General features: G+C 62.9%; 3 protein-coding genes across 3 annotated transcripts in view; all 3 read right to left on the bottom strand.

Annotated features, from left to right (window-relative positions):
• F751_4693 (5'-3' exoribonuclease 1) overlaps positions 1-6,786 on the bottom strand; it is a gene marked incomplete at both ends in the record, with an annotated part of 9,890 nt that extends 3,104 nt beyond the window's left edge. Inside the window, 17 exons of the mRNA XM_011400794.1 lie at positions 230-689; positions 976-1,062; positions 1,222-1,350; positions 1,509-1,655; positions 1,988-2,124; positions 2,305-2,454; positions 2,691-2,766; positions 2,983-3,099; positions 3,527-3,757; positions 3,930-4,142; positions 4,381-4,535; positions 4,802-4,956; positions 5,311-5,572; positions 5,713-5,808; positions 6,075-6,245; positions 6,434-6,682; positions 6,783-6,786. Of these exons, the coding sequence (XP_011399096.1) occupies positions 230-689; positions 976-1,062; positions 1,222-1,350; positions 1,509-1,655; positions 1,988-2,124; positions 2,305-2,454; positions 2,691-2,766; positions 2,983-3,099; positions 3,527-3,757; positions 3,930-4,142; positions 4,381-4,535; positions 4,802-4,956; positions 5,311-5,572; positions 5,713-5,808; positions 6,075-6,245; positions 6,434-6,682; positions 6,783-6,786 (2,839 nt within the window). The remainder of the gene's footprint in view (positions 1-229; positions 690-975; positions 1,063-1,221; positions 1,351-1,508; positions 1,656-1,987; positions 2,125-2,304; positions 2,455-2,690; positions 2,767-2,982; positions 3,100-3,526; positions 3,758-3,929; positions 4,143-4,380; positions 4,536-4,801; positions 4,957-5,310; positions 5,573-5,712; positions 5,809-6,074; positions 6,246-6,433; positions 6,683-6,782) is intronic.
• A 751-nt stretch (positions 6,787-7,537) lies between these two features.
• F751_4692 (hypothetical protein) lies at positions 7,538-8,312 on the bottom strand (the record flags this gene model as incomplete). The annotated part of the gene is made up of 2 exons (XM_011400793.1): positions 7,538-7,816; positions 8,247-8,312. The coding sequence occupies 2 exons, from the start codon at positions 8,310-8,312 to the stop codon at positions 7,538-7,540; spliced, it is 345 nt and encodes a 114-aa protein (XP_011399095.1).
• A 2,406-nt stretch (positions 8,313-10,718) lies between these two features.
• F751_4691 (hypothetical protein) overlaps positions 10,719-12,039 on the bottom strand; it is a gene marked incomplete at both ends in the record, with an annotated part of 3,016 nt that continues 1,695 nt past the window's right edge. Inside the window, 3 exons of the mRNA XM_011400792.1 lie at positions 10,719-10,788; positions 10,890-10,996; positions 11,304-11,795. Coding sequence (XP_011399094.1) covers positions 10,719-10,788; positions 10,890-10,996; positions 11,304-11,795 — 669 coding nt within the window. The remainder of the gene's footprint in view (positions 10,789-10,889; positions 10,997-11,303; positions 11,796-12,039) is intronic.

The raw sequence follows: 12,039 nt of genomic DNA, 5'->3' as shown, positions 1-12,039 counted from the left end.
GACAGCGGGCCTGGGGGGGGGGGGGGGGCAAAGGGGGGGGGGGGGCAGTGGGCAGTGCAGCGGGCGCGGGCGCCAGGCAGGCTGAAGGAGAGGGGATCGGCACAGGGCCGCCGTCCTGATCCCCCCAGCTGTGGCCGTGAACCCTGAGGAAATCGCCCCAACATATTATGACCCATGCCCCTAATTCCCTCCAGCGCCCCCCCTTCCCCACCCCCCCGGGCCAGCGCACCTGCGATCCGGCCCAGGGCGCTCGGGCTGATGCCGACCTGCTTGGCCGCCTGGTGGGCGGGGCAGTAACGCGGCGCCCCCCCTCCCAGCAGCGCCAGCGCGGTCTTGGCCGCGCTGGCGGCGGTGGGGGGCGGCGGCTCGACGCTGACGCTCATCGCGCGCCGCGGTCCCGGCCCGACCTCCCCTCCGGCGCCCGGGCCCAGCACCCGCGCCAGGCAGCCGTAGTAGGGCCCCTTGCCGACCACCGCACGGCTGCCGGGCTCGAACAGCGCCGCGCCCGCCTGCAGCGCGTCCGGGTCGAAGCGGGGGTCGGGGGAGGGGTTGCTCCGCAGTGCCAGCTGCAGCGGCACCATTTCCCCCTTCTCCGCGAAGCTCTTGGCGAAGCTGCCGTCGGCGTGGCGCACCAGCACCTCCAGCGGACGCACTTCCACCCACAGGGGGCTGGGCCCGATGTCCACGCCCTGGCGGGAGTGTGAGAGGGGGGGGAAGACTCCGTGGCTCCCGTGTTGCTCGGGCCGCGACTCGCCGCTCGCCCCAGGAGGTGTTGGGCAGGCTCACATCAGGTGAATGCCTCGCTGGCCTGCCGGCGCACTGCACACAGGCTCAGGCCAAGCCACCGTGCTCTCTAGCAGCGGCAGGCCCACTCCCCATGCCTGCGGCCCACTGCCTTGTCTCCCAGCAGAGGGTTCGCGACAGCATACCCATCCGCCCGCATTCCTCCAACCACCGCTTGACGCATGCACGCACCCTTTTCTCCAGGAACTCGATCCTCTGGGCCTCCACATTCTCCTTCCACGCTGGGTCCACGATCACCGGGGCCCCCGCAGCGGGCACCTGGGGTAGACATGCGGGGGCCGAGCTGATTGCACAGTTTTTTCAAGATACCCATCTTCCCAGGGTGCGACTGCGCCCGCACCACAGCTCCATGGGGCTTGCTGGCGACCAAAGTCAGTCCCCAAGGGGCCGCCCCAGAGCACCCAACACTCCGCTCACCCTGCCGGTCTCGTCCCCGATGCATGAGATGAGCCCCTCTGTCAAATATGGCCAGCGGATCCAGACCCGGCTTCCAATGACGTGAGGGGCCAGGGTCTCGGCTGTGGGCGTCACGTCAACGGCGGGGGCCTGCAGAGAGGAGCGATGGGCCGCAAGGGCGGGGACTCGAGGGCGGCCGTCCGACGCAGCGAAAGGCACTGCTCGACTCGCCCCCGCCCAGGCATGACTGCCTGCAGAGCCATCGCACATCCCCACGCCCCTGATCTCCCACCTCCCCCCCCCCCCACCTTGATTGCCAGGATGAGGGAGGGCCGCTTGGAGTGCATCCCAAAGACCGAGCACTTTGCATTCTCAATCTTGCCGGCCACGGAGAGCGTGCCGAGGGTTGGAAAGCCGCTCGGCGCGTGCTTGCCCATCTTCGTCCCCGGCACGATCTGTGCGATCAAGCGTGTGGGGTTTTTGGTGCTGCGCTGAGCGGGCGCTCCAAGACGGGAGGGGAGGAAACGGGGGCACCATGGAACCCAGCAATCGGCCCGATGCGCTCCGCCTGACATCATGCCGCCCACGCCAGTCTCCGCACGCACACCAGGGTTCCTTGCAGGGCTCGACAGCCACCCAGTGCCTGATTGGGCCCTCTTGCACGGATGAGTAGCTTGCCCCCCCAAACCAGAGCAGGATCGTGTCGAGTACCACGTCTCCCTTCCCCATACCAATGCAGCCCCTGCACGCAGCAGACTCAGACCCACCCACCCGCCTAGGCACGCACCTTGGGAATGAAGCCGGGTTGTCCGTGCGGGAAGGGGGGCAGTGGGGGCTGGCGAGTGACCGTGGAATTGCACAGCGTCACGTTGGAAAAGGATTCGGGGAGGGTGCTGCTGCAGTCGGAGGTCTCGCCGGTCAGCTCTGGGGAAGGTGGTGGAGTCGGGTATGGGAGGGAGTCAGTGAGCACCCCCCTCATCTGATTGCCGCCTGCAAGTCCTGCCTTTCCCCCCATCAGCTACCCGCCAGCGCACAGAACGTCAGATGCAGCAGCGCCGTCTTCGGGTAACCCGTCTGCACAGTTCCTCGCACCCTCCCTCGCACCTCCCGCATGCTTGAAGATGACCATGGACCCGTGCTGGTTGCAGGTCTGCTCCATAGGGGTGAGCGCCGAGGGCGGGATGCTGCGAGAAACCGCCAGCAGCTTCTGCTCGTCGATGAAGGGGATGAGGACGACGCCCTCCCACTCCGCCTCTGTGGAAGGGCCCGAGGGATATTTGAGGTGAGGCCATGGGCCTGTTCAGCCAGTGCACCGAGCGACCGTACCCAGTCATGACTCTGGGGTTGGGAGGCCTGTGCCGCCAGGCCAGCCTCGCAGCACAGCGCTCACTCATCCAGTGGCCCTCCTACCGGCAGCCTAGGACGCGGCACACCTGCGCCCCCACTCCCTTCCCTCGACTCCCTGCACTCTCTGCCCGAGCCCCGCTCACTCTTGCCCTCTAGGTCCACCACAAAATCTTTGGGGTAGAAGAAGTTGATGGGCGAGTCTGGGTCCAGCATGAATCTCTGCAATGTGAGTGGGGGAGGTAGCTGAGTTGCGTGGCCATGTGCCCGAGTGCCCAGAGGAGCCATCCCTGCCCGCCTGCCTGGTCTCTGGCAGCAGAGTAAGGGCAACCCCGCGCAGGCATAGCCAGAGGATGGACGCCTCTGTCCCACAAGCGGTGGAAGCACGCGGTCCTCCCGTCCACCCAACCCCTGCCCTGCCTCCCAACACGGGTCGACCTGGTAGGGGCCGGGGAGCAGCTGGCAGGAAGCTGCCGGCTGCACCGCCAGCAGCTGTTCGTAGGGTAGGAACGGCTCGCCATGGGTGAAGCTGATGCGCACCTGCTCCAGATCCACCTGCGTGAGGGGGCCGTACTTGCGAGGGTTCAGCAGGGCTGAGAACGTTGGGGCACCGCTTGCTTGCCCTGGCTCAGCCAGGCACGCAGGCTCCTTCACTCCCCCCACTGGGGCTGCGCCGATGTGCTGCCCTCCTCATGCTGCAATCAACATGGCACACAGGTGGACAAATGCCTCCTCGCCCACCGCGCAACCCCAACACTCGAGCAGCTGGCCTGCACGCCCCGAGTCCAGCGCCCTCCCGGACCCCTCCCGTGTCGAATGAGGCAAGCACAAGCCATGAGCACTCCACCTCCCCCCACTCATGGGAAAGGACAACCATGAAGCACCCCTCCACAGCCCCCCAAGCCCTCCCAATCCTCACCAGTGGCCCTTTCCACTCCCTTACATCCCACTGTCCCCCCCCGCACAAACTCCCCCCGCTCACCAGATCGGAGGCCATGGGTGCGTAGTGGTAAGGGTAGTACCAATTCCAGGAGGCCACGCCGCGGTAGTAGTACTCCAGCACCCAGTGCAGGCCGTGCATGTAAGCATCCACCACCGCCCGCCGCGCCGCGGGGTCCGTGCCCACGCCCAGCTTGGTGACATAGAGCCGCTCCTTCCACGCCAGCGCGGCCTCCTCCGCGCTGGCGCTCTTCAGGAACAGGTCCCGCGCTTCCTGACTCATCATCGTGGGCTTGGCGGGGGGCCGCGGGGTGGGGTGGGGGATGGCCGCCTCCCCGGCGCCAGGGGCTGGCTCCGGCGCGGGCTCCGCGTCCGCCGCGGGCGGCGCGGGGAGGGGGGCCAGGATCACCTCCTCCTCCACCCTCCTCCTCCTCCAGTCCCTCCACCGCAGCCAGCAGCTCCAGGCCACGCCCAGAGGCCAGCGCCGCGAAACGGCCGCCGTGGCCCAGGCCGAGCTCGGGCACTTCGTCCCCGGCCGGGGGGGCATTGGGACCGGCGGCGCGCTCCTCCCGCCGCCGGCCCTCCACACGCTCCGAGGCCCAGGCGGGAGTCTCGCCGGGCCCCTTCTTCCGCTTCTTGTCGTCGAGGCTCTGTGCTTCCTGTGATGCAGCAGGCAGGTGGGGGGTGCACTGATAACTGGTATGGTCGCTGGAAGGGGATGGGGGCAGGAGAGCGCAGCAACGCCTTCGGTCCTCGTCGATCGAAGGGTTTGTGGGTTGAGCATAATCAAGGGCGACTCAAGTGTAAAGGGGCTCCTCCCACGTAGGAACAGCTACGACCGGCATGTGCCTCCCCTTCCACCTCGCTTGCCCCAGGCAGCGCGGCCTCACTACTCACAAGTGCGCGCTCCTGCAGGACCTTGGCCTCCAGGTTGGCGAGCTTGTGCAGGAACACCTCCAGCCTGCCCCTGTGCAGCTTCCCGGCATGGGTCAGGTACCCACCCAGCTCAGGCAGGAGCTCCTTATACAGGTCAAACATGGTTTCAAGGGAGCCTGTGCGCATTGGGTGGCAGGATTTGGGGGTGTGATCAGCGAGTGGGAGGATCCTGCCACTCTGCATGGAACGTTTGCAGCACAGATGGTGCCCCGTAACATGCACATCGGAATGCACATGGAGCAGGTGGCTCACTTGGAAACAAGGCGAGAACCCACGAGGGGGCACAATATGTCGCAGTGAATAGGAGTGTTACAGCCTACGCAGGCCACGTATCAAACAGTACGATATCCCAGTGGCACCCAGCAGCCACCCGCTCCATTACCTTCTGCTATGTCGACGGTGGGCAGGGGGGGCAGGAAATCGTTCCCGATCAGCATGCAGAAGAGCACAAAGTCGTCCACGACCCGCTCGACGCTGAATGGGAAGGGCATCTTCTGCGCAGGCTTAAACTCCAGCTCAAAGTATTCGCGAAGGAGCCTGTAGTAGGAAAGAAGGTATGTCGTGCCAGGGTGAGAACAAGAAAGGTACTCGAGGGGGGCGGTTGCCCGGCGCCAGGCCTACATTCTGCATGCCGTATGCACAGCACCGAGCATGGGCATGGTAGCATGGCATATAGTTGACGATCTCTTTGCCATTGCTGGGCTCTGCACGGCCCCCATCAGGGTTGAGGGCAAGAGACTCCCGTCGCCTTCAATGTGCCCAACCAGACACAAAGCCCAGTACCACACAGCAATAATTGCAGCCCCCCTGCGCCCACAAGCACTTGACGGGAATGGGAATGTCCTTCCATGCATCCTCCTCTCCCTCCCTCCCTGTCTCACACCAGCTAACCCGATCTGCAGCAGGACAAACGTGCTTTCTCCCGGGTTCTCCAGGGCTTCCCTGGCGGGCTGGCCCTTGCCGCCGCCCGTGTAGCTCACCACCTCCCGCAGGAGGCAGAAGTGGGGCTCGTGGGTGACCAGGGAGAGCATGATGAGGTCGGCGTCCAGCCCGTAGAGGCAGTGCCGGGTGTTGGGCGGGTAGCCGGGCGCCTGTTTCGCCCAGCGGATGTGCTCCATGATCTTGTGCTCTCCCTCTCCCGGGACGTCGTGCCCTGAAAGGCAGGGAGGGGTGGGATGCAGCCTCGCTGCTCACAGACAGCACTTCATGCCTGTGCCGTGCCGCCCAGGCCACAGCCGGCGCGCCCTCTCCCAGCCTGGCACTGCCGCTGACACTGAGACACCCTGGGCCCACCTGAGAAGATGATGGTGGGTCGCCGCCATGCCACGTCCTCGGCGATCTTCTTGCGGACAAAGAAGCGGAAGTGGGCGCCCAGCCGCACCATGAAGGCTGGGCGGAGAGGGGAGGCGATTGCGTTTTGATGGTGAGCACGACCGGGCAATGAGTCAGGCACAGAGCTGAACAGGCCTCGGGCCTGGAGTTTTGTAGGCCCGTGCAGCATGCACCACGCTGGCAAGGTAGCCGGTCAACTTCACATCAGACTGATGGCTCATGGCTCGCAGAAAGGTGTGCTCTGCTGCCTTGCCCTGTACGGGCCTCAGCGACGAGCGCCTCATGCCTGGACCCTCCCCCAACCCGCTCCCCTATCCCTTTACGTGTGCCGGGCGTGATGCAGTTGGAGTCAAAAACGGGCGGCTTGCTGTCCTCTGCGACGTCAGAGGTCTTTGCGGCGGCCTTCTCGGCCTTCTCGGCAGCGGCGGCGGCTTCCTTGGCAGCCTTGAATCGCCGCGATCGCTGCTGGTTCATCTTGGCACGGGGCGCCACGCCTGGAGGGTGGAATATCGTGTGAATTTCACCGTGTGCTCAAGCATTGGACATGTGAGAGGCATTTCCCCTCAGGGAGCCTGAGGCCATGTGCCGCATGGCGTCACATGGCCTGATCAGTGGTTGCAGGGCAAGGACCCCTTGGGGAACAACCTCCCTCCCTCGAAAACTTTCCCTCCCGACACCTCACCATCGATAGCCATGAACAGCAGCTTCTGGGGTTTGACGATGTGGAAAATCTTGTCAAGGTACGTGAAGATGCGCAGGATCATTTCGTCCTCTGTCAGTCTGACGTCCGGGTTGTTCCCGTGCGTGCAGTTGTGAATGATGCCGTTCATGTCAAGGTAAAGGTTGTCGATGATGGGGACCACCGTGGCACCCCCTGGCTGGTTTATCAAGGGGTACCGCTCGCTGAGCCAGCGGTAGAACTTGGGGATGCCTGCAGGATGTGAAGGTGGGAGGGTGGGGGCAGGGGTGCAGGAATGCCTCCCACCTGCCAGTCCGAACAGCGATGCGCACGCCGGTTCCCCCGAACGCACCCATTCCGATGGAATCCTGTGCAGTCGAATGCCGTGGTGCACCGAAGTGATGGCCGGTGGCCTGCCGATCCCGCGGCCGTTGTGAGGGAAGGTTGTGCCCTGCGCCCCCTCAAACCTGCTGGGCGTTCCTTCCCACGATGGACAGCTCTGGTTGTCCTTGTTGTGACAAAAGTATGTTGCAGGAACACAGTATATGTCTTGGGATCCGATCGTATGTGCACTGTGGATCGCTGTGCCTTTCCGGGTCACTGAGTCTGTGATCCGAGCCAGCGGGATGTCTTGCAATGGGCAGGCCTCGTAGTTGTACTGCTCTTCACATTACCTTCCTGCTTCCTCGGGGATGTTACATTACAGAGAGGGTACATGAAGACAGCACCAAAAAAATCCCGACTGGAAGGCTGGCAAAGTACAGAGGGCTCCGCCGCTGTACCTTGGAAAACCAGGAAAATTCCAACAGGTAGGGTCGACTGGCAGAATGTCGCCCGGGTGCGAGAAAAATTAGAGGGCATGTGTCAGGCGGGCGCCTGAAAATTGACACATGGGAGAGTGCTGTTAGTGTCATTGAAAATCGTTGGCAGGAGCGGCTGCCGAGCAAAGGCACCGTCCAGGTTCGAGCTGGCACTGTTGGAGCCAGGCCTTGTGGAGAGAGATGGAGCATGGGGATGCTGCTGGAGAGCAGACCCAGCATCTGTTCGCAGAAAGGAGGCGATGGCGGCGCGGGCGGCGACGCAGCCTCGGCTGCACGGGCGCCCGCCTCACTGGGCCTTGGCAAAGGGTGTGTAGTATTTGAGGTCGGCCAGCAGCCCCTGAGTGAACCAGCCGCGCGGCACCATGGTGTCATCAGGGTGGTACCACGACAGCCGCGCTTTCTTCCTGGTGGCCTTGTCGTCCACGAAGGTGGCGCGGATGCGCTCGTTGTTGGCCGCCCAGCGCGTGATGGGGAGGAGGTGCGGTACCGCAGGTACCATGACCTCCGCGGCCTCCGCCGCCAGCCGGAGTTGAGTGGCCGACATGCGTTGCTGCTCTCGCATGGCCTGCAGGATGGGTAGTGGGACGGGTGTCTTCTTGTTCAGGCCGGCTACGGTGTACTTTGAGCACAAGTGAAAACGCAGGGCTAGCCATAGTCAGGCACCCTCTATTGCATCAGTGCCAGCCGACAGCAGAAAATCCCACACAGATTCACAGGTCCATGAAACACAGGCCAGGCATACACACAGAAGCCTTTTTCACATAACATCTCAAGCCCACCTCAACGCTTGGCATCATCATCTCCCCAAGCTTGTCGGCCAGACCGCGGAACGGGACTCCCTGCAAAGAGTAAGATTGTCTGCAGTTCAACCGGCAGACATCACACAGCGGGTGCAAGGGCAACCGAATGTTCAATCATCCTGCCACCATGGACACAAGTAGACCACAACTGCCACAAACTACGAGCTGTAACTCAACATTGCTCCCCCGACACACCTCAAATGGATCGCGAACAGCCGTTGGGTCAGCTGACTGTGAGGAGAGGGCAGGCTGCTGCTGCATTGCGGGCCTCTCCCGTGCATTGTCGGTGGGGATGTTCAGGGCAGCTCCAATGTGCAGCACGTAGCTCTGCGGTAGGCGGGCGGGTGACCCTTCTGAGCTTCACATCCGGATGCAGCACGATGCCGTAGATAAGACGGATCGAAAGACCCCAACTGTTCCCCGGATACTCAATCTCCGACACCCAGCATGGGAGGCCCGGGATACCGGGGCGCCCTGAAGCCACCTCTAGACCATTTAAATGCCCACCTTGTTCACTGCGCGCTTCGAGGGTGCGTTTTCGAACGCAAGAGCTGCACTCGGAGCCGGTGCTGCTGGCTCGGGAACCGGCAGCTCGGGTTTCATTCTGGCCCATCGCTGCACCTCAGGAGCCCCCTGCGCGAAGTGAGACCGAATATGGCGTTTCAGATGCAATAAAAAGCTCGGAAGCGGTGCTCCTGCTCAGGCGACGCCGGTCGACACTTGCCTGCACAATGGGCAGGAGCGATAAGGCGACGCGTCGTCCCGCAATCCCCGCAGACGCGCTCTTCACAGCTAGGGCCGACATGATGAGAAGCAAGAGTGAAGTTTGAGTACAATGTGTTGTCCAGTCACGGAAGTCGAACTCGAACCGAGCACTTCTGACGAGGACACTTGAGCGGGGACCGATCTTCCCGGGAGCAGATTGCATCGACCCCGGGATCCGGTTTTGAACCTCACTCCGGTGCCTGGGAATAGTGAGGTCCTCCACCGTTCTTGGGATGGCTAGGCCCGAGAACTTCTGCTCTACATGTTACCTTACACTCCAGGCAATGCGTGTCATGCTGGACAGCGTGCAAGTGAAGGCCAATCACAGCGGTGAATAAGAGCTCACCATCCCCCACTGTCATCGGGCCGAGCGTCCTCTTCCACATTGTCTTCGTTCTCGTCCGAATCGTAACTGCAAGCACAGGGAGAAGAGGAGGTGTTATGAAGATTTCGTGTTTCTGCAGCGGTCCATTGACTCTCTGCCCATTGGGGCGGGGAAGGCATAAGACTCACTCTATAAACGGCATGATGAAGTTCTCCATGTTCCCGCGGTTGGTCAGCACGATCTCGAACGGCCCTAATTGCAACGGCATGGATGGCTCCCTCCCAGATCGGAAGAGCTGTGGGTTAGGGTGGGGATGGGTGGTGGAGAGTTCGTCAGACAGGTGCACTGGGCTGGTTGGCCATGTAGTGGTGAAACTGATGGATGCCTGAGCAATCTTGCCTGCACAGACACCCAACATTTACACCACTTCACTCGTGTCTTTGATAGGACGTCACAGCTTGCGATTGTACCCATGCCCGGTACCCGGCCAGACCGCGGAACGGGACTCCCTGCAAAGAGTAAGATTGTCTGCAGTTCAACCGGCAGACATCACACAGCGGGTGCAAGGGCAACCGAATGTTCAATCATCCTGCCACCATGGACACAAGTAGACCACAACTGCCACAAACTACGAGCTGTAACTCAACATTGCTCCCCCGACACACCTCAAATGGATCGCGAACAGCCGTTGGGTCAGCTGACTGTGAGGAGAGGGCAGGCTGCTGCTGCATTGCGGGCCTCTCCCGTGCATTGTCGGTGGGGATGTTCAGGGCAGCTCCAATGTGCAGCACGTAGCTCTGCGGTAGGCGGGCGGGTGACCCTTCTGAGCTTCACATCCGGATGCAGCACGATGCCGTAGATAAGACGGATCGAAAGACCCCAACTGTTCCCCGGATACTCAATCTCCGACACCCAGCATGGGAGGCCCGGGATACCGGGGCGCCCTGAAGCCACCTCTAGACCATTTAAATGCCCACCTTGTTCACTGCGCGCTTCGAGGGTGCGTTTTCGAACGCAAGAGCTGCACTCGGAGCCGGTGCTGCTGGCTCGGGAACCGGCAGCTCGGGTTTCATTCTGGCCCATCGCTGCACCTCAGGAGCCCCCTGCGCGAAGTGAGACCGAATATGGCGTTTCAGATGCAATAAAAAGCTCGGAAGCGGTGCTCCTGCTCAGGCGACGCCGGTCGACACTTGCCTGCACAATGGGCAGGAGCGATAAGGCGACGCGTCGTCCCGCAATCCCCGCAGACGCGCTCTTCACAGCTAGGGCCGACATGATGAGAAGCAAGAGTGAAGTTTGAGTACAATGTGTTGTCCAGTCACGGAAGTCGAACTCGAACCGAGCACTTCTGACGAGGACACTTGAGCGGGGACCGATCTTCCCGGGAGCAGATTGCATCGACCCCGGGATCCGGTTTTGAACCTCACTCCGGTGCCTGGGAATAGTGAGGTCCTCCACCGTTCTTGGGATGGCTAGGCCCGAGAACTTCTGCTCTACATGTTACCTTACACTCCAGGCAATGCGTGTCATGCTGGACAGCGTGCAAGTGAAGGCCAATCACAGCGGTGAATAAGAGCTCACCATCCCCCACTGTCATCGGGCCGAGCGTCCTCTTCCACATTGTCTTCGTTCTCGTCCGAATCGTAACTGCAAGCACAGGGAGAAGAGGAGGTGTTATGAAGATTTCGTGTTTCTGCAGCGGTCCATTGACTCTCTGCCCATTGGGGCGGGGAAGGCATAAGACTCACTCTATAAACGGCATGATGAAGTTCTCCATGTTCCCGCGGTTGGTCAGCACGATCTCGAACGGCCCTAATTGCAACGGCATGGATGGCTCCCTCCCAGATCGGAAGGGCTGTGGGTTAGGGTGGGGATGGGTGGTGGAGAGTTCGTCAGACAGGTGCACTGGGCTGGTTGGCCATGTAGTGGTGAAACTGATGGATGCCTGAGCAATCTTGCCTGCACAGACACCCAACATTTACACCACTTCACTCGTGTCTTTGATAGGACGTCACATCCAGCTCCTCGCTTAACCCCCCCCTCCCCTACCACTCCACGCCCCCCCCTCCCCTACCACTTAGCCCCCCCCTCCCCCTACCACTCAGCCCCCCCCCCTCCCCTCCCTCCCCTCCCCACACAGAACAACAATCCCCAAAACCCACCCCTGGCGGGTACACGATGGGCGGCTTCTCCACTACATCCGGCATGCTGTGCGCGTCAGGCTGGGGCTCCCCCGGGTACTCCATGAACAGCCTCTGCCGGTCCGCCGGCCGGTTCTCCTTGAAGAGGTAGCGCCGCCCCAGGCGCGAGGTGATCCCCCGGCTCCACGCCCGCTCCAGCCCCAGCGCACGCCCGGTCACGGGCGTCAGGCGCGCCACCTTGCCTGATCCATGGCACGTCTTGCAGGGCACCGTCCCGGCCAGCACCGGCATGCGGTGGGGCAGGGGGTACCGGTTGACCAACGCCTGGCGCAGGTTCTCATACACCTTCACCGCAGTGCTCTCGTCATTACCGCCGCCACCCATGGACAGCTCCGGCAGCGCGTAGCCGCCGCAGAAAACGCAGCCGTACAGCGCGTCGCTGCTGTTGGCCACCGCCAGCGTGCGCACCAGCAGCATGCCGGGGCGGCGCAGCAGTGTGGCTGTGCCGTGGCACTGTGTGTGTGAGGGGTGGGGGGGTGGGGGGTAAGAGGTGGGTTTGAGTTGGGATTCTGGTGTGTCATAAGGTGGTGATGGGCAACACAGACTCCTGGTGTGACGCCAGTCTCGGGCATGGCAGGTGTGGCGCCGGGCCCCTCGACCGCCCTCGTCGTTGCACGCCAACCTCGGCCCCCCCCCCCCCCCCCCCCCCCCCCCCCCCCCCCCCCCCCCCCCCCCGCCCCCCCGCCCCCCCCGCCCC

This window comes from Auxenochlorella protothecoides (assembly GCF_000733215.1).
Source record: "Auxenochlorella protothecoides strain 0710 unplaced genomic scaffold scaffold54, whole genome shotgun sequence".
Lineage (NCBI taxonomy): Eukaryota > Viridiplantae > Chlorophyta > Trebouxiophyceae > Chlorellales > Chlorellaceae > Auxenochlorella > Auxenochlorella protothecoides.
The sequence above is the reverse complement of the archived record's forward strand: the minus strand, read 5'-3'. Positions and strand labels throughout refer to the sequence as shown.